Source organism: Amblyraja radiata, chromosome 26 (assembly GCF_010909765.2).
Source record: "Amblyraja radiata isolate CabotCenter1 chromosome 26, sAmbRad1.1.pri, whole genome shotgun sequence".
In the NCBI taxonomy this organism is placed as follows: Eukaryota; Metazoa; Chordata; class Chondrichthyes; order Rajiformes; family Rajidae; genus Amblyraja; species Amblyraja radiata.
The window spans coordinates 13,241,600-13,261,073 of record NC_045981.1 but is presented as its reverse complement, the minus strand read 5'-3'; the positions used below and the strand labels follow the sequence as shown (position 1 = coordinate 13,261,073).

The window sequence follows — 19,474 nt, the reverse complement described above, 5'->3', positions numbered from 1 at the left end:
TGGGAGGTGGTTGAAGCGCCCCTGTTCTGCGCACGCGTGGAAGCAAAACCTCGAGCGCCCAGGCCCAGAGATCGCCTGATCGACGCATGCGTGGAAGCCAAACCTCCGGCTCGGATGAGAAGCGGTCCCGTCCGACGCATGCGCCGGAGTGGAGCTTCCGTGGTGGCGGTGGAGGCTGTGTTTGCGGCTGCGCGGCGGACTCCCCCCGCCCGGGCTGTGGCTTGCGGCGGCTCTCCCTCCTCCCTCTCACCCAACCAGCCAGGAGCGGGGCGTGTGATGGGGGCGGCGCAGCTGCAACAGCGGAAGTTCGCAGGTGAGCGAGCGGCGTGACAGCTCCTCACCCGCGGCTCTGATGCCGGTGTGAAGCTCCCGGACGACGGCGGTAAGTGTTGACTTTACAGGGTTGCCCGCGGTGGCGAGGAGCCCGGAGCATGGGCCGCCGTCTCAACGGGCAATGCAGCGGTGGCCTGCTCGTCCCGGGCCATTCCTCACTCTTATCAGGAAGCTTTGCCGCAAATAAATGCCCGCGGATCCGGATCGCCCAGATCCTGTTACAACGTTGCAGATATACAATCTGTAGCATGGAACTACAGATACTGGTTTACACCGAAGACAGATACAAAATGATGGAGTAACTCAGCAGGACAGGAGTAAAGGAATAGAGTCTCCTGAAAAGGAAAGGTCCAGACCCTTGTTCAGACAATCCTAGTAATAGTTCTTCAGGATCTTTGTTACATGGAGGATGCACAAATTACACATACATCTGTGTAGGATAGAACTAGTAATGTATGTATGGGTGATGTGTAGGAAGGAACTACAGTTGCTGGCTTACACCGAAGATAGACACAAAATGCTGGAGTAAATCAACAGGAGAGGCAGCATCTCTGGAGAGAAGGAATGGGTGACGTTTTGGGTCTGAAGGACGGTTTCGACCCGAAACGTCACCCATCCAGAGATGCTGCCTGTCCTGCTGAGTTGCTCAAGCATTTTGTGGCTCAACTAAATTGCAGAATGCAAGCTGATCAGCAAATGTGATTGCCAACCCCCTGAAACCTATGTGCAATTCCCTATCAAATTATATAGCTTTGTATTAAAATTCAAGCACAACTTTTTCAGTCTGAAGAAGGGTCGGTCTCGAAACGTCACTTATCCATGTTCTCTGCTGATGCTGCTGAACCAGCATCTGCACTTCCTTGTCTCGACTTCTTTATTTTTCCCTTGTACAGCCTTCTCCTGCAACTTTACCCTTCATTTAATACAGGGGTCATACATCCATCAGTCTTAATGTAGAGTTTTGACCCAAAACGTTGACAATTCTTCCCTGTTCCCCATCATCTACACCCCACCCCCCACTCAAACCTCCAGCAGATTGTTTGTTGTACACATCTGTTAAACCACTCTGATTTTTTCCAATGGGAATTAACAGCCTGTACCGTTTAGACATAGACCGATGGATTTAAAAGCATTTACTTTGTGATCTTGATGTACCTGATCAAACAAGTTTTGCTTCAATTAATTTGATCGCAATGTTTAGAAATCCACTTTTGTATGCTTATCCATCAGACCATAGATTTCATTTGGTATTTGAATGACATTGCCGAAGTTTACATTTCTTACTGGTCCTTTGTGCCGAAGGAGGCTTTCAAGCCATGATTACTTTTTGAGTTAAACGACATGTGCCTGAGTTGAATATCAATCTCGTTCCCTCTTTCTCTTTTCAATCCACCCAGCTCTCACCATCAACAAGGGCAGGTTACACCCATTACAGAGCTGATTAATTTTGATGGTTTGAAAGCACAAGCAACAACATCATTATACCTTGTACTTGAAACAAAAAATATTGTCCGTGAGTTTGTTAAATGATTTAAATTGCCATTCAATCCCTTGTTTTGTCATTTGGATTGATACTCAATTGGCATTCAACCTCAAGTAAAGATAAATTTGAGCTTTTTATTTCTTTGAAGGTGTTGCACATTATTGCTTAATGTAGATCAGCACCTGAAGACGAAGGCAATTCCATAGCACAGCAAAGTGGAAAATGGCTCACTCTTTGGCATAAATAGCACCATTTGGCAAGGGAAAACTCTGCAGAAGCCCCAACTACAATATTTCAATCCCTCTGGCTACAGGACTGGTGCCAGCAGATTGTTGGACTGCTGGCTTGGTTTGTCCCGCCCTTTAAACAAAGTGAATCGTTGGCCAGTTAAACTTCAGTGGTGGGCAGTTTATTAGAATTAGACAAATTATTGTAATTCATTTGTAGGAACTGTATATTTAGAAAGTAATATATTAATCGGGAATAGTTAGTGTGAATTAATTCTGAGAACATTGTCTGAATTATGTCTTTTTTTTTTAATGTAACAAGCCTGATAGATAAATTTAGTGCATATAAAATTGGCATGGATTTTTGCAGTACCATTGACAAGGCCACCTGGCAGGCTAGTCAAACAATTTAGAAGCCCATGAGATGCAAGGGATAATGCAAATTAGACCCAGAGTTAGCTCGGTTGCATAAGGAAGAGATACAGAATCACTCTATGACTCCGTTTATTGTAACCATGTATAGTCTTTCCACTGACTGGATAGCACGCAACAAAAAGCATTTCACCATACCTCGATACATGTGGCAATAAACTAAACTAAAAGCAGGAAGAAATAAATGTCTGACATTTCTGTGGAAGGTCAATATGGAATCCTTTGCATAGAGTCGTAGAGTGATACATTGTGGAATCGGGCCCTTCGGCCCTCACCGGCCAACATGTCCGAGCTACACTTGTCCCACCTGCCTGCGCTTGGTCCATATCCCTCCAAACACCTTGTAATATGTAGTAATGATTCAGACCTGAATATAGGGGACAAGATAGGGAAGAGTGAAAATGATACAAGAGTTGTCTGTGTGGTTGAGCCCAAGAAGGAAGGAAGATGGAGATGAAGTAGTCAATTGTTCAGAAGAGTGGCAAATGGAATACAAGGAATGTGAAGTCATGCATTTTAAGAGGTGCAACAAGCCATGTAAATACACAATAACCGGTAGGATATTGAGTAGCACAGGTTCACTGGGCCAAAGGGCCTATTTCCAGACCTGGCACCTGAGCTATTCAATATGATCCACCATTTCCCATATATTTTAGTTCCCAACCTTTCAAAAACTTCAAAACCTCATTTAAATGCATCCAATGATATTATCTCCACAACCTCTGGATGAGAACATTCAAGAGATTCTCCTCTACAAGATGAAATTCCTGTGCACCTCAGTTTGAAATGATCCCATCCTTGTATTGTAACTATGCACACTTGTTCGAGATTCTCCCACTGATGAAAGCATCTCAACATCTACCCTGTCATGCCCCCTTAACGTCTTATACATTTCAATAAGATAATCCCTCGGGCTCCCTCCCATTCCAGGAATTAGCCTCGCGGATCTCTTTTGTTCTGTCTCTAATGTTAGTGCATACTTCCTTAAATAAAGGGACGGGAGTGTGAACAATACTCCACATGTGGCCTCCTCATCAAAGCCTTATGCAGTTGCAACCATATACGTAGGACATTCTTGTGGCACAATCGTAAAGTATTCTTTCAAATGCTTTGAATTCATAGGAATGTAAAATTTGAACATTTCTCACTAAAGCATGGGTACGTCCATTTTTTTGTTGTTGTTTGTAAACAAATAAGGACTGGCCTTCCCTCTACAGCTGTTTACACTTTCCAATCCAGTCTTGGGGAACATATGCTCAACAGTTTGAGTAACTTTCATCATTGTAGCAATGCCTGCTTCCCTTTGCATATAAAGATCCCGACAGCCACCTCACAGTTTGAGGCTAGTAAGTTGTCTCAAGTTAATATTATTTACTGTAAATGTAATGTTAGTTCACTAAAGATTTGGAACAGCATCTGAGTGAACAACTTAAGTTTTTTAATTATCTTGTCAGTTTCTAGTAATCCAGAATACCCAAATTCATTATCTCTTGGTAAGAGTTTGGATGATGATAAATTTATTTGTCCCATGTTAATACCATAATTACCATTTTTCACTGGTTCTTTAGAATGCTTTTTTAACCTGTTAACTGTCTTGCAAGATGTACTGATCTTGCAAGATAGACTTTGCCCCTGTTAACAATAGTTCCTGCATTACCATGAAATCTCCTGCAACTATCAATAAAAAAAAGGCAATTCACATTGTTTACAGAAAGGAATTAAAGCAAGACTTTGAACTGATTGTAAACCAATGGTGATGAAATAAGCCAAGAAGCCGATCAGGAGAAAAAAATAAGGTAATTGAAATAAAAGCATGACGTGATATTAGGAATGTGAGCAATGGAGAAGAAGAACTGGAGAAATACTTTTTTTCTACCTTTCCCATGCTTAGTTGTACCATCACTGAAAAATAGAGGAAGCTTAAAATTAAGTAGGATTTCCAGAGTGGAATATTGTAAGACCACTGGCTTAATCGATAACTATTCCATTGCACATTCCTTGTGTTGGTCTTCAGTTAACAAACCCACTTGTGTCATTTTTTTCGATTGTAGAGTTCTAACATTTGTTAGATGAGAAAAACATTGAATGGTCAGATACATGTTTTCCTGTTTGGTTAACATAATTATAGCAGTGTGTCAGCTGTGGCTCAGTTAGTGGCACTTTCTCATCTAAATCACATGTTTTGGATGCAAGTCCCACTCTGGGGACTTCAGCCGACAGTTCCCTGCAGTGAGAGACTGTTGCATTACCAGAAAATTAAGTATCTCGAGTGAATAATAATAATAATAATAAATTTTATTTTCGGGCGCCTTTCAAATCTCAAGGACACCTTACAAAGATTAACAGAAGAGAAAAAAACATATAGTCGGAGAAAAATAAATAATAAGGACATCATCAATATACAAATTAAAGATAGAAATCGCTCCAAAGACTCAAAATCAAAAAAAATCAAAAAACACAATGTGAAGAGAGAGCAGCGGCAGCTAAAGCGCGCCAGCGTCCACTCTCTCTTCCGACAGCCATCTTGGACACAGACTAACATAGTAACTACACACAGAAAAATCATCCCCCCACAATGGTTACCGCTGTGGGGGAAGGCACAAAGTCCAGTCCCCAACCCCAGTTCTCCCAGAAGTCAGGCCTATTTGAGGCCACCGCTATTGCCTCTACGGAGGCCCGATGTTCCTGGCCGTTCTGGCCGGGTGGAGTTGCCCCGGCGTCGGGAGAGTCCTCACAGTGGCTGGGCCACCTGGAACGGCCGCTTCCTAGCAGGGGATTGTCGGCTTCCGAAGCCGACAGGGACGCACCGGGTTGGAGCTCCCAGGCCCCCGATGTTAAAGACGGCGCTGCCCGCTCCGCAGACCCGCAGCCCGGAGGTGTTGATCTCGGCGGTCACATCTCACCGGAGCTCCAGCGCGTCAATCCAGCGCGGCGACCCAGGCAAGGCATCGCCCGCTCCGCACCACGATAACGCTCCAGCGCTGTGCCGCCACCGAAGCCGAGGTGCTGGGCGGTCCCCGCCAGGAAACGGCGCTCCAAGCCCGCTGGTAGCCCACGAGGACGGGTCGACGGGCAGCCCGGAGAAAAAGCTGCCTCACCGACCAGGTAGGGACCTAGAAGTACGATTACCTCCTTCCCCCCACATTAAGAAGTCCATTTCTCCTACAAACGAAAGACAAGACTTACTAAAAACTGGGGGGAAAATTGATTAAACGGACGGCTGCTGGTTAGCAGCCGTTCCCCAAGACGGCTCCTCCTCCAAAATGTAAACGATTGCTCTATTTTCTTGGCGACGTGTCCAATATTTATCTTTCACTCGTGATCACTAAAAAGCAGTATATCTGGTCCTTCCATATTGCAGTATGTGACACTTTGGGTTAAGCAATTATGTTCAGTGCAGTTTCACAATAACAATTTTTTTTAATTGCACTTCTTAGGATACAAGGAAGGTAATATATAAGTGCATTTTTTTTATTTTTTTTCTCAAGTAGTTGATATAGACACAAAATGCTGGAGTAACTCAGCAGGACAGTCAGCATTTCTGCAGCGAAGAAATGGATGATGTTTCAGAAGAAGGGTCTCGACCCGAAACGTCACCCTCTCCAAAGATGCTGCCTCTCCTTCTGAGATACTCCAGCATTTTGTGTCTATCTTTGGTGTAAACTAGCATCTGCAGTTCCTTCCTACTCAAGTAGTTGGGATGTCGTTTCCATGTCTAAGGTGCATTAGCAAGTTGTTCTTCGTATAATTTGTAAAGCAACCTTTTTGGATGGTGGAGAGGTCTATTGAAGATGATTCATGGTCTTTTGTCTGACATTGTACGTTATGTCAGTCATGGATCACCTCAGAACCACAAATTTCATAAGGCAAGGCTAAATTGTGACATTTAATTCATTTTCTGCTTTATTTTATCAAAGGCTGTAGTCTCTTGGATGTAAAGGGTTAATATCTCAAATAACTGAGGAAGTTGTGATGAAAATAAACTAACAAGGCTGTTTAATTTCAGTTTAGTCTTAGAGATACATCGGGGGAACAGGCCCTTCGCCCCACCGAGTCTACACCAACTACTGATCACTCATTCACATTTGATTTATATTATCCCGCTCTCTGATCAACTACCTACGTACTAGGGGCAATTTTACAGAGGCTCAAACCCATGCGTCTTTGGTATGTGACGGGAACAGGACCAAACCCACGTGGTCTTAGGGAGAACTTGCAAACTCCACATAGACAGCACCCAAGGTCTGCACCAAACACACTGTCAGGCAGCAACTCAATCAGCTGCACCACAGTGCTGCCCAAGTCCAAACTTTCTGCCTTTCATTTCAGATTTCGGGCTAATAAAGACAAACTCATGAGATCATTGACTGTTTTTGATTAATAATTTGGAAAATCTTTGAATTTCTTCTTGGTACATCCATCATGTGAGCAAAATTATGACACGTTGCACTCTATAAGGGAAATAAGTCTGTAATATCCTGTTGACTGATGTAGCAACTTTGAACTAGGAACTTAACCAGTGAATCTAAATTTGTATTTGAATGTTTGCTACTGCAGTACTTGCAGTTCATTTTACTTTTTTTTTAAAGTTGAATCTAAAAGGCATACCAAATTGGTGTTTTAGGTGTTCAAATCATTGGTTTGCACATGTATTTCTAAGAACTTGGATGAATTGCTTATAGTCATGTTCGTATATCACTGGATGCAGCACAGAGCATATAACTGAAGCTTTTCTTTGAGGGAGGAATGTACTGATGCTGGATTCATCCACCAAGGCTAAAATCCTATGGGAGTTCTGAATAATGAGCCCTTTTTATTAGTTGCATTTGGGCAAACCTGACGTTACTGAAATCTGTGTCTTATTTGTAGACAGATGTAGTCTGTTAAGGTGTGTGTCCAACATACCAAAGCTTTTTAGCTAATGACCATACATGGTCAGATCTATACTTGGCCTTTTTAGATCTCAAGGTAGTGATCATCAAAGATGTGTGTGAATCTAATGCAAAGGCACATTTTAACATTTGGAAACTGATGTCGTGTTCATTATGAACATTGTTATTCTGAAGTCTCAAGAAGGGTCTCGACCCAAAACGTCACCTATTCTTTCGCTCCATAGATGTTGCCTCACCCGCTGAGTTTCTCCAGTATTTTTGTCTGCTTTTGTTATTCTTAAATAGTGTTCTCTTTACCTGAACTAATGCAAGAGCTATAAACAGGCCAAACCTGTTAGACATGTTTTGGTTGGGAGTTTTATTTGTTAGATGTAATATCAAAAGTGCTTGAAACACCAGCAGGTTGGGCAATATCTGTGGAAAGAGAAACAGAGTTAATGTTTCAGATCTGAGACCCATCATGGGAAAGGTAACACAAGATAAAACAACCAATAATTATTTTTATTTTTTGTATTTCAGTTAACTATACATAAAGTTAAAATGATGTAAGTAAAGAAATAGGGTGTTCAAGACCATGTTAAATTTTATTAAATCGGAGTGAGGTTTTTTTTGGTAGATCAATACTTGCAGGAAAAAAAATCATCTTTTGCACTTGAGAAGCCTTATTGTCAAATTAAGCTTAATTGTAGAATTGTTTCTGGTGTCAACTGCAAAGTACAGCTAAGTGTGTAAAATGCCTTGATTAATTATGTATTCGGGGATTAGCAGACATGTTTTTTCAAGACTTCCAATATGTGGTGAAAAAAATATGTCCTGTGGCATGTAGTCGTGCCAATTACAGGAAAAGTAACTTATTTTGCAGAAACCGCAGCTTTGCTGAAAGTAATGCTTTTGTTGATTACTGCAATTGGGCTAGGATTTCACATATATAATTATCGCCTTTATAGCCATCATGCAATATTGTTTGCATATTTTTGAAGTATATTGACACAGAATGAACACACTTTACCAAACATTTATTTTGCCTAAATTTTCTTCTTTCAGATATAATTCTGCCTTTATTGCAGCCTCATGTCTGGTCACCTCTATGGTTTACCTCAAGGAAATGATTCTATGAGCTCTCTTCGCATATCCATTGGTGGTCTTCCTGTTATAGCTTCCATGACAAAAACAAGAGATTCTCGTTTTCACCTGAAATGGAAGGCTATACTGCTAGCTTCTGTCACTCTCTTCATATTATACATGGTATATTTCCACAAGAGCACCCCAAATAATCCTCAGATACGAAATGTCCACAACTGGCAGATGACTAATTTTCCAAAGGACAGGTACAACGATACCTACCCTCTTTCACCGCCACAGAAAACAGCGGAAGGCATCCAATACCGTATCGGGCTAATTGCTGACCTGGACACAAACTCAAAACCTAAATCGAACAGTGACACTTGGGTCAGTTACTTCAAGAAAGGCTACTTGACTTTATCAAACAGTGGGGACAAAGTGACTGTAGAATGGGACAAAAATGGTTCCGTTCTCAAAACGCACTTGTCAGAAAAAGGACGTGGCATGGAATTGTCGGAGCTAATAGCATTTAATGGAAAGCTGTACACCGTGGACGACAGGACAGGAGTAGTTTATGATATTGATGGGGACAAGGCTGTCCCATGGGTAATCCTATCTGATGGTGACGGGACTGTTGAGAAAGGTACGCCAGTAATTTTACCCTCTCTCTATTTATGCATTATAAATCTCTACTGTCCTTGTACAATAATGTAACTTTCCAATTACCATAAATCTTTAGTAATTTGCGTAAAGATTGGTTTATTTATTTTTTGTTTTTATAATGACACATTTGCTTTAAAAAAAACCTGGAGTAAAGTATTTTGTCCAGCATATACCCAGTAATGCAGCAAAATGTTAACAAAATAGACCAAATAAATGATTGAAGAGGTAGATTTTTGATGCTCTCCAAGATGGAGAAAGCTCTGGTAAGATTGAAGACTTTGAGTTCCAGGAAGTATTGAAAAAAGGCGGAAAGCTATATAATTAATATTTGTCGAAATTGGGCGAGTGTTTAAGGAGCTAACAATGCACCAGATGTGGAGTTAAACAGGGATTGTGGGATGTTATAGCAATGGGATGAAGAAAGACATTGTAAACATGGACAGGGAGTTCTAATTCTATGCATTTAAAGATGCAGAACCTTCAGGATTACCTCAGCCACGTTTAATGGGCAATTTATGGTATAGCAAAACACAAATAGCTACTCTTATTAGTATCTTGTATAGGGGCTAATCCATAAACAGGAAGAAGTGTTCTTTGAAGGTGACAAAAATAGTAAGTACTTTGCAGCAGAAAATAATATTTGTAATAGGGTGTAGTTTGCAAAGGCAAAATGAGAAGATGTGAATGAGGGCCATAAATGGGGAAGGAAGCAGAGGAACTGATATAGAAGGAGATCCCGTGGATCTGGGGGGAAAATGAGCTGGGCAGTTCAATGGAAAAGGCATTAAGGAGACATGAAGTGATTTTTAAAAGAAATAAGCTTGGAGATTGGAGCAAAGCTGGTTTGATACTGAAAGGATTGAACTTAATCGGTATGGGGGGGAAAAAGGGAAATCGAAGTGAAGATTGAACGGAGACGCAGTTGCAGCTCAGTGAAAAATGTCCAGGGCTTCTTTGGGTATTCTGAAGTGAGGATGAAAGAACAGGAGGAAAAATTGCCATAACGAACAAATGGGGCACATTACTGTAAAACTTAATAATTGTAAGTTATTATGATAACATTATCAACAATCAATTCTTGGATTCTTAAATGTTGCTGCACAGAAGCTGTTATTTATATATATGATAGTTACAGCACCATTATGGGGTTTTTTCACAGCCAACAATGGACTATTGATCATCATTGCTGGCTTTGATTTGTTCTTTTTTATACCTTTCATTAATTTGTTTATAGTACCTTTTCATACCTCTAGTTTCCCTCAACCCTGACTGCAGTCTGAAGAAGGGTCTCGACCCAAAACGTCACCTGTTCCTTTTCTCCAGAGATGCTGCCTGACTCGCATAGTTACTCCAGCATTTTCTGTCTATCTTCAATGTAAACCAGCATCTGCCGTTCCTTCCTGCCCATTATGTTTTGGGATGGCTTCTGCAAGAATGGGCCAGTGGCCTGCTGCCAATCCATTATTATTGCCAATATATAACATGCTCTTGGATTTGGAATTTTGCCCAGAACATACTGGGGGTTCTCCCTCCCTTGTCCTATAAGAAGTCTCTGGACACTTTGCAGCACATTGGATTTCTGTAAACAAAACATTTTTACAGGAGAATTAAAATACTGTGATGGAAAAATAATTATTCCACAGTGGAATTGTTCCGGGGGAAACATTCTTGAACGATTAGACGCAGTTTAGTTAAAATATGAAACCTAAAGATTTCTCGCTGTTTTTGATGATCCAGTATCTTGGGATGAGTCATGGGAGATTGCATTAATATTCCAGTAACTAAGCAGAACTGTATCCTTGCACTTAGTATGTCATGTAGGTAATTTGGAGATATTTTAGTTTAGAGACACAGCATAGAAACAGGCCCTTCGGCCCACCGAGCCCTCAACGACAAGTGCTCCCCATACCCTAGCACTATCCTACACACTAGGTACAATTTACAATTTTTTTCCAAAGCCTATTAACCTACAAACCTATGTCTTTGGAGTGTGAAGGGAAATCGGAGCACCTGAGCAAATGTCATGGGGAGAACGTACAAACTATGCAGACAACGCCCGTAGTCCGGATCAAACCAGTTTTCTGGTGCTGTAAGGCCCCATTATTTACAGCTGTCATTTTTTCTTTTATATCAGTCTATTGATGTGTATGCAAACATAAAATCTATTTTGCTGGATATGCACGAGTCATTCAGATCCGTGAAAGGATAAGTCTGGTTCCTGTTTCAGATATATGACATTCATGCAGAATTTTACATAAATCTTCAATATAAACTTCTGTGCTATTTCTTAAGGCTTCAAAGCTGAATGGTTGGCAGTAAAAGATGAGCGCCTTTATGTAGGTGGACTGGGTAAAGAATGGACAACAACCACAGGCGAGGTAGTCAATGAAAATCCAGAGTGGGTGAAGGTTATTGGCTACAAAGGTGATGTTAATCATGAAAACTGGGTGCCTCACTACAATGCCCTCCGCACAGCGGCTGGAATCAGCTCTCCAGGTAAGAAAGCTCGAGCGGACGTGTACCTTTGGTGACTCAGCTTGCATGTGGAAAAACCTATAGTGTAATCTGGCTTTTTGTAAAGGGTGTGTCAGGAATTGCATCAGATAATTTTCCTCTGGAGATACGAAAGGACGCCAGAAAGAACAACATCCTCGATCATAAAAATGCAAATGTCAAAAAATTGGAACTTAATGTGGGTATGCTCCAATATTGTATCAAGGTTACAATATTCATGTCACTGCACCCCTCTGAGGGTCACAGGCTTCTTTAAAGCTATGATCTACTATATCACAAGATTAAACACGGTTTTAATAAAATTAGCGTATTGCCCATTAACCATATAACAATTACAGCACGGAAACAGGCCATCTCGGCCCTACAAGTCCGTGCCGAACACTTTTTTCCCTTAGTCCCACCTGCCTGCACTCATACCATAACCCTCCATTCCCTTCTCATCCATATGCCTATCCAATTTATTTTTAAATGATACCAACGAACCTGCCGCCACCACTTCCACTGGAAGCTCATTCCACACCGCTACCACTCTCTGAGTAAAGAAGTTCCCCCTCATGTTACCCCTAAACTTCTGTCCCTTAATTCTGAAGTCATGTCCATTAAGCAATCCATTCTCTAAACTTGATTACATTATGCTTTAAAAATCTGATTTAGATTTGATTAAGCCTTAATGTGCATTACAATTTGTTTTGACAAGTACTAGAATACACCATTGATATGACTTCCCTTCATTAATCACCGTATGGATAAATCTTCTTTGCATTTCTGCTTGGCTCTGGAAATGCACAATTTAAAGCTGTGTTCCCATCTAAAGACCGAGAGGGCAGACCTATAATGCTTGGGACTGGATTGCAATTGAGAATTACACTTACTGAACAACAAGCCCTTATTTTGTTTTTTTAATTATGTTTTGATTTAGGGTTGAAAAGTAATAGACTTAGATTCTGATGGTGGATCGAGGGCTATTTCAAGGGCTCTATTGCCAGATGCACCTTTTTCATTTTTATTTGTTACATTGATAACCCTTCTTTGTTGACAGTATCTCCTTCAGGTTTGGTTATATTATTTGGATCGACCAAAACGCATTTCCATTAAACTAGGGAGGATCATTGAAATCATTGCATGATCCTGATTACGGAGTGCTGTCTGTACGGAGTTTGTACATTCTCCCTGTGACCGTGGGTTTTCTCTGGATGTTCCAGTTTTCTCCCATACTCCAAAGGCATACAGGTTTGCAGGTTAATTGGCTTCTCTAAATTGTAAAATTGTCCCTAATGTGCGAGGTGATCGCACGTGGGTATGGAATCGGTGGGCCGAAGGGCTTATTTCCATGCTGTGTCTCCATAAAATCTAAAGTCTTAAAGTGCTTGCTAGTTATCCCAGCCTTTCCTTGTCATCAGCACAATTTCAATGCTGGATTCAGGGCAAGTTGCAATGGGTGGGTTTATAATATGCAACTGTTTTTGCTTTATCACTTTCAAATGTTGCTTAAGCGTCTTGAGAGTGCTGTGAAATCTGTAGAGAGGAGGATATCTTTTAAATAGCTGCACTTTATATTGTGCTGCTCTTCTTTTCTATTTATCTTTTTGATAACAATGTTTAACTTTGCATTATAACTAGCACAATTATGAGAGCAGTTTTTGGTCCCATATCTGAGGTAGGATGCCCTGGCGTTGATGAGGAGCCAGAGGAGGTTTACAAGAATGATGATCCCAGGAATGAGTGGGTTAACATATGATGTGTGTTTGAAGGCATTGGACCTGTACTCATTGGAGTTTAGAAGGATGAGGGGAAACCTCTGAAACTTACAGAATAGTGGAAGGCCTGGATAGAGTGGATGTGGAGAGGGTGTTTCCACTAGTGGGAGAGTCTAGGACCAGAGACCATAGCAAAATAATAGAAACATAGAAACATAGAAATTAGGTGCAGGAGTAGGCCATTCGGCCCTTCGAGCCTGCACCGCCATTCAATATGATCATGGCTGATCATCCAACTCAGTATCCCGTACCTGCCTTCTCTCCATACCCTCTGATCCCCTTAGCCACAAGGGCCACATCTAACTCCCTCTTAAATATAGCCAATGAACTGGCCTCGACTACCCTCTGTGGCAGGGAGTTCCAGAGATTCACCACTCTCTGTGTGAAAAAAGTTCTTCTCATCTCGGTTTTAAAGGATTTCCCCCTTATCCTTAAGCTGTGACCCCTTGTCCTGGACTTCCCCAACATCGGGAGCAATCTTCCTGCATCTAGCCTGTCCAACCCCTTAAGAATTTTGTAAGTTTCTATAAGATCCCCTCTCAATCTCCTAAATTCTAGAGAGTATAAACAAAGTCTATCCAGTCTTTCTTCATAAGACAGTCCTGACATCCCAGGAATCAGTCTGGTGAACCTTCTCTGCACTCCCTCTATGGCAATAATGTCCTTCCTCAGATTTGGAGACCAAAACTGTACGCAATACTCCAGGTGTGGTCTCACCAAGACCCTATACAACTGCAGTAGAACCTCCCTGCTCCTATACTCAAATCCTTTTGCTATGAAAGCTAACATAATAAAAGGACTTGCCTTTAGAAAGAAGATGAGGAGGAATTTCTTTAGTCAGAGAGTGGTGAACCTGTAAAATTCATTGCCACCGACGGTTGTGGAGGTCAAATCATTGGATATTTTTAAGTCTGAGATTGACAGATTATTGATTAGGAAGGGTGTTGGGGGGTTTTGCTGAGAAGGCAGGAGAATGGGGTTGAGAGGGAGAGATAGATCAGCCATGATTGAATGGTGGAATAGACTTGAAGGGCCGAATGTCCTAATTCTGCTTCTAGAACTTATGAACTTATGAAATTATCCTTTTGTTAAACTCTCTATTTTGGTAATTAAAATTCAATTTGGAAGTTTATACTCTTCGTGGAATGTGAATAATTTTCTTTTCCCAACACAGGATATCTTATTCACGAATCTGCTGCCTGGAGCGATCGGCTGCAACGCTGGTTCTTTCTGCCACGGAGAGCCAGCAATGAACGCTACAATGAGAAAGATGATGAACACAGAGGAACAAACCTCATTATTAAATGTACCCAAGATTTTAAAGAAGTCGCGGTGAGCAAGATTGGTGAGGTTAATCCAACCCGTGGATTCTCCTCCTTCAAGTTCATTCCTGATACCGACGACCAGATCATTGTGTCGCTGAAATCTGAGGAAGATAATGGGAAAATAGCTACTTATATTATGGCTTTTACTTTAGATGGACGCTTCCTTTTAGAAGAAACGAAAGTGGCTGACGTTAAATATGAAGGGTTAGAATTCATATAAGCTTCCTCCTGATCAAAAAGTATGGATGAAAGTTCTTCTGCTTCCAAGAAAATTCAGAAAGATTGGTTTCCAAGAATGGTTCTTGGTTGCTATTAATCTGAAGGTGTGTTCTTTTGTAATGGGCTCTTTGAAGGAACTGATTCTGAGGTATTTCAAAATTATCACTTCTGCGCTCTCCTTCAAAGTTGAAGCTATTTTTCAGATTATCGCGTCATCATTAAAAATGTATACCTGGGATGTTTCTTTGTATTTACGTGCCATAAAGTCTGCAAAGGTGCCGAAAAATGTACTTGTCCATTCTCCTACAAACTCAAATTAATACTGGTTTGGTTTGTTGATTTGTGGACTTGTTAACTTTAAACTTAAATGAAGTTGCATATCTTGGAATCAGAAAGAAATGGTAAAATTACTAGCTCACATGTATAGCGCGATATGATTTGGTCAATATCAGTAACTGTTTTTAAAGGAACTCCCCCAGCATGTTTTGTTACATATATGTATTTGTATATGGAAAATGGGTATCAGTGGCTCGGCCAATATTTGTTCCTTATTCTTCATAAAGCATGCAGTACTTACCAGCTACTTTGACAAAGCTATTCCACAATTTTAATGCAACAGCAAATGAGGAATGGCAAGACATTTCCAAGTCTGTATGTGTAACTTGAAGCTGGTAATGTTCTCATGAGCCTAGAGCCACTTCCATTTGTGTGATAGATCAGGGGTGTGCTCTTGAAATGCCTGAGTGGGTTGCTACAGTGTCAGTTGTAACTGATGTTCCTGTATCCGAGTAACAGATGGAATTAAGTATAGGTGGTGGATGGAGTGGTGATCAACCGCACTGATGCTTGCGGGATAGTATTGAGCTTCCATTTTGTTGGAGCTGGAATTATCCAGGCAAAATGGGGTGAAGGTCTATTCGGGTGTAAAGCTGGTGGGATTTGGATGAAAGTTCTACTGCTTCCAAGAATATTCAGAAAGTTTGCTTTCCAAACATGGTTCTTGGTTGCTATTAATCTGAAGGTGTGGTCAACCTGAACACGACCCAATCCTGAGGTCTTGTTTTATTTTTAAATTCATTCATGGCCCAATCATCACTGTAAATATACTAATTTCAAACATGCAATTGAAATAGAGTGTGTGTTTATTCCAGATTTCCAATTAAAACATAAATCAAGAAAGAGCAAAACTCAAAGATGCATTAAAAGGAAGTCTTCTGCATTGTCATGTTGGGGCGAAGAGGTATAATTTAAGAGCAACACACTTCTGCCAGTTCACCTTCCAGCCACGCTAAAATTGCTCTCACTGCTGCCTGAATGCTAAACATATTTCTAACCAACCTTGCCAATTAGGGCTATATAACTCTGTATCCATTTTACCAACCCAACATATCCCACTCTGTCTCTGTTACTGTAATGATCCTTTGTGTGGAATACTGCTGAAATGTCTGCTCCCGTCCTTAATAGATATTCTCCCACCCAGAAAAGTCAAGGCATGTCGTGAACCCAACTGCTGTTTCGCAGGGTATATAAATTTAGTCTGTGTACATCAGAATATTTTAGCTAGACAACATTTAGGACTGATTCAAGGCAGGATAACGGTCCATTCGTATTTATGCCCACAAGAACAGCCCATCACCTTCATAAGTGGGGGATGACAGACAGCCCTGCTTGCCATCCCACACATCGTGAATGACTGCCCACTGAGGCTTTTCCTTGGGGGCATCAAAGCCATCCACCTGGACTGGGCGTCTACCCTTGGTATACAACTTTAGGCTGTGCACGCCATACGCAAAAGAAGAAGTTCCATTCTTGTCAGGTCACTCCCGCTTTCTTTGCGGGCCATTCACTGGGCCACTGTCCGCCCATAGTTTGTGGAGGTATATCAGAGGAAAGTGGTATATAATTTTATTTGTTTCTCAATGCATGGAATTTCCAGGGTCAATGTCGGATACCCATATCCCTCAAGTTGTTCCCTGAGCTTCATAAAATGTTCAAGAAATCCACAAACATCTGCAATGTCTCGTTAGTTAGCCACTCTGTAGTTCTGCCATGCGAATAAATATCTTTGACAGCTCCTGATTGATCTCCTGAATTGGATTGTATCTTAGGCTGGAAGTTTTCCTATGCTTTTGTATCTTTTATTGCCTCTGCAACATCTTGTTGCCTCACAAGATAATATATTATAGTGCCTGGGCAAGTATGATTTTTGCACTCTGATCCGATACCAGTTTAAGTTAGCTGGGTCAAATTCAAAAGTATTAACTAGCAGCTTTAAAATCTGATTCCTGATGTTTTCATGAGATTTTCCATTGGTGCTGTTGAGAATTTGGCTGGGTTTAAACTCTGGTACAACAGGCAAGTCATTGCCAATTAATATATTTAATGGCAGAACATCCTCGTGTCAGTTGTGTCCTTAACGCAGGAAACAAGACTTGCTAAAATGTCTTTATTTACAAAATACTGAATTAGGACACAACATGTGTATTGTGGGAGGGTCTCCACCGAAAACGTCAACTGTCCATGTTCTCTGACGATGCTGCCTGACCCATTGTCATTCTGCGATTTTGTGTCTTTCCTTGGTATACCAGTATCTGCAGATCCTTGTTTCTACAATATGTATATCCCGCTCAAACCCGACAAATGTAGTCGGGCTCAAGTAGGGGACCCAGGCTTCAGTGGAATATATTTCACCATTGTTCTGGTCTATGTTTTCTACTTATTATTATGCATTGGTGAATAAGAACCTGAGGGACGTACTCTTACCTTCACAAAATGTAAGTAGTAGATGAAGTAAGACTTCTGCCAAATATCGGCCTACTTTTTCCCTTACTTTCCCTTCCCCCGACCCCCCCACCCCCACCCCCAAGAAGGACTGTAAGATTTGGTATCAGTATATCATTGAATGTTAAGGTATCAGAACAGATCCTCTTGTTGGAGATCTTTTAAGCAGCTTTTACTATTCTGTGAATACTAACTTGAACTATTTTTTCAAACGTGTATTATTGTACAGAACTTTAATGCTGTACAGTTTTGGTCATCTTATCTTGTAAAGGATATGCTTGGCTGGATGGCACTGAAATTTAAAAAATCAACTGTAATTTTTGGGATAAGATGGATGTCCAGTGAAGCAAGTTTGTGAACCTATATTCTCTGGGGTTCAGAAGAGTGGAGCTGATCACATTGAAATGTTTAAGCAAAGGGATTGCTTTAGACCTGAGATGCTGGAACTAAACCTATGGTCCTGGGATAAAGGATCAAACGTTGAGGATTTTGAAACAAGGAAGTTTTGTCTCCAGATGTTAGTGATTTTTTAGAATTTTGTGAGGCTGTGCTTGTTCAATCATTAAAGATGTTTTTAATTTCAGAGAATTAAGGGATATAGCGATAGGGTGTGAAAGTTGAGTCACTTAATTACTGACTATTCATAAAATAGGCTCAAGGATCTATGGAATTACCCTCCTATTTCTAATGGATAATGTACTTGTTGAAGGGTTAAACAAATTAAATGATATTTAATTTACCAAGATAATCTTTAATCTAGAGCAATAAAACTTCAAAATGGTTCTGCATAGTTTAAGTAATTTTCAGTCAATTTAACACAGATGTTTTACAGGTAAAGGATCAGACAATCATGTTTACTCTTTGTGATTAACCATTTATGCTCAATAAATGCAGCAGTTACTGATTTATAATTCTACCAGTTGGTGCTTCTTTGTGGCACATTTTATGTCAGTGAGGGAGGTGAGTTTGAATGAACATTGGTCCAAAATGCTGAAAAATAAAAGCACATTTGTTTTGCACTGCAACTTGCAGTCCAAGTAAAATCTCTGCCCCCACTATCTTACTGAGCATCATCATTGAGTTTGAGCATCTGAAAATTGTATTAAGCTATTTAAGAAAATATTTATTGTTCATTTAAAATAATGATCCTAATGCTGAGTTCAGGAATACATTAATTCTGAACAGAATTAGTGAACAGAATTCTGAATTAGTTCAACAGAAACAAAAAAATTGAATTGCCTGCTGCGGCATGGTGGCGTAGTGGTAGAGTTGCTGCCTTACAGTACATTCAGCGCCAGAGACCCGGGTTCGATCCTGACTATGGGTGTTTGTCTGTACGGAGTTTGTACATTCTCCCCGTGACCTCGTGGATTTTCTCTGAGATCTTCGGTTTCCTCCCATACTTTGAAGACATACAGGTTAGTAGGTTAATTGGCTTGATATAAATGTAAATTGTCCCTAGTGTGTGTAGGGTGGTGTTAATGTGCAGCGATTGCTGGTTGGTGCGGACTCTGTGCGCCGAAGGGCCTGTTTCCACGCTGTATCTCTAAATTAAAATAAATTAAAAATTGCCTTGTGTGTTTGATGTGAAAATAAAACAATCTTTAATGTAAAACAGTAATAGTGAGGTAGTGGCTTGTACTAGATGATCAGTTTTGATTTTGGCTTCTGTGATTCAAATAATTGCTTTGGTCATAATTGTTTTTTAATACAATAAGGGGATATGTTTAATGTTAATTCATTCAGTCCCTTGGGCAGAATTGTTTGTGAAAAGGCACTGGGAATT

General features: G+C 40.8%; 1 protein-coding gene across 4 annotated transcripts; it reads left to right on the top strand.

The window, feature by feature from the left end:
- Window positions 1-230: 230 nt before the first annotated feature.
- Window positions 231-18,594, top strand: cant1 (calcium activated nucleotidase 1). 4 transcript variants are annotated; one of them, XM_033044295.1, is made up of 5 exons: window positions 233-382; window positions 7,887-7,912; window positions 8,412-9,072; window positions 11,385-11,588; window positions 14,538-18,594. In XM_033044295.1, exons 3-5 carry the CDS (start codon window positions 8,439-8,441, stop codon window positions 14,906-14,908), a joined length of 1,209 nt encoding a protein of 402 aa, XP_032900186.1. In that variant the 5' UTR covers window positions 233-382; window positions 7,887-7,912; window positions 8,412-8,438; the 3' UTR covers window positions 14,909-18,594. The 4 variants fall into 4 exon arrangements, with proteins under 4 accessions (XP_032900185.1, XP_032900186.1, XP_032900187.1 ...); XM_033044296.1 differs by lacking the exon at window positions 7,887-7,912 and adding an exon at window positions 7,737-7,836; XM_033044294.1 differs by lacking the exon at window positions 7,887-7,912 and having other exon boundaries at window positions 231-382.
- The last annotated feature ends 880 nt before the right edge of the window (window positions 18,595-19,474 follow it).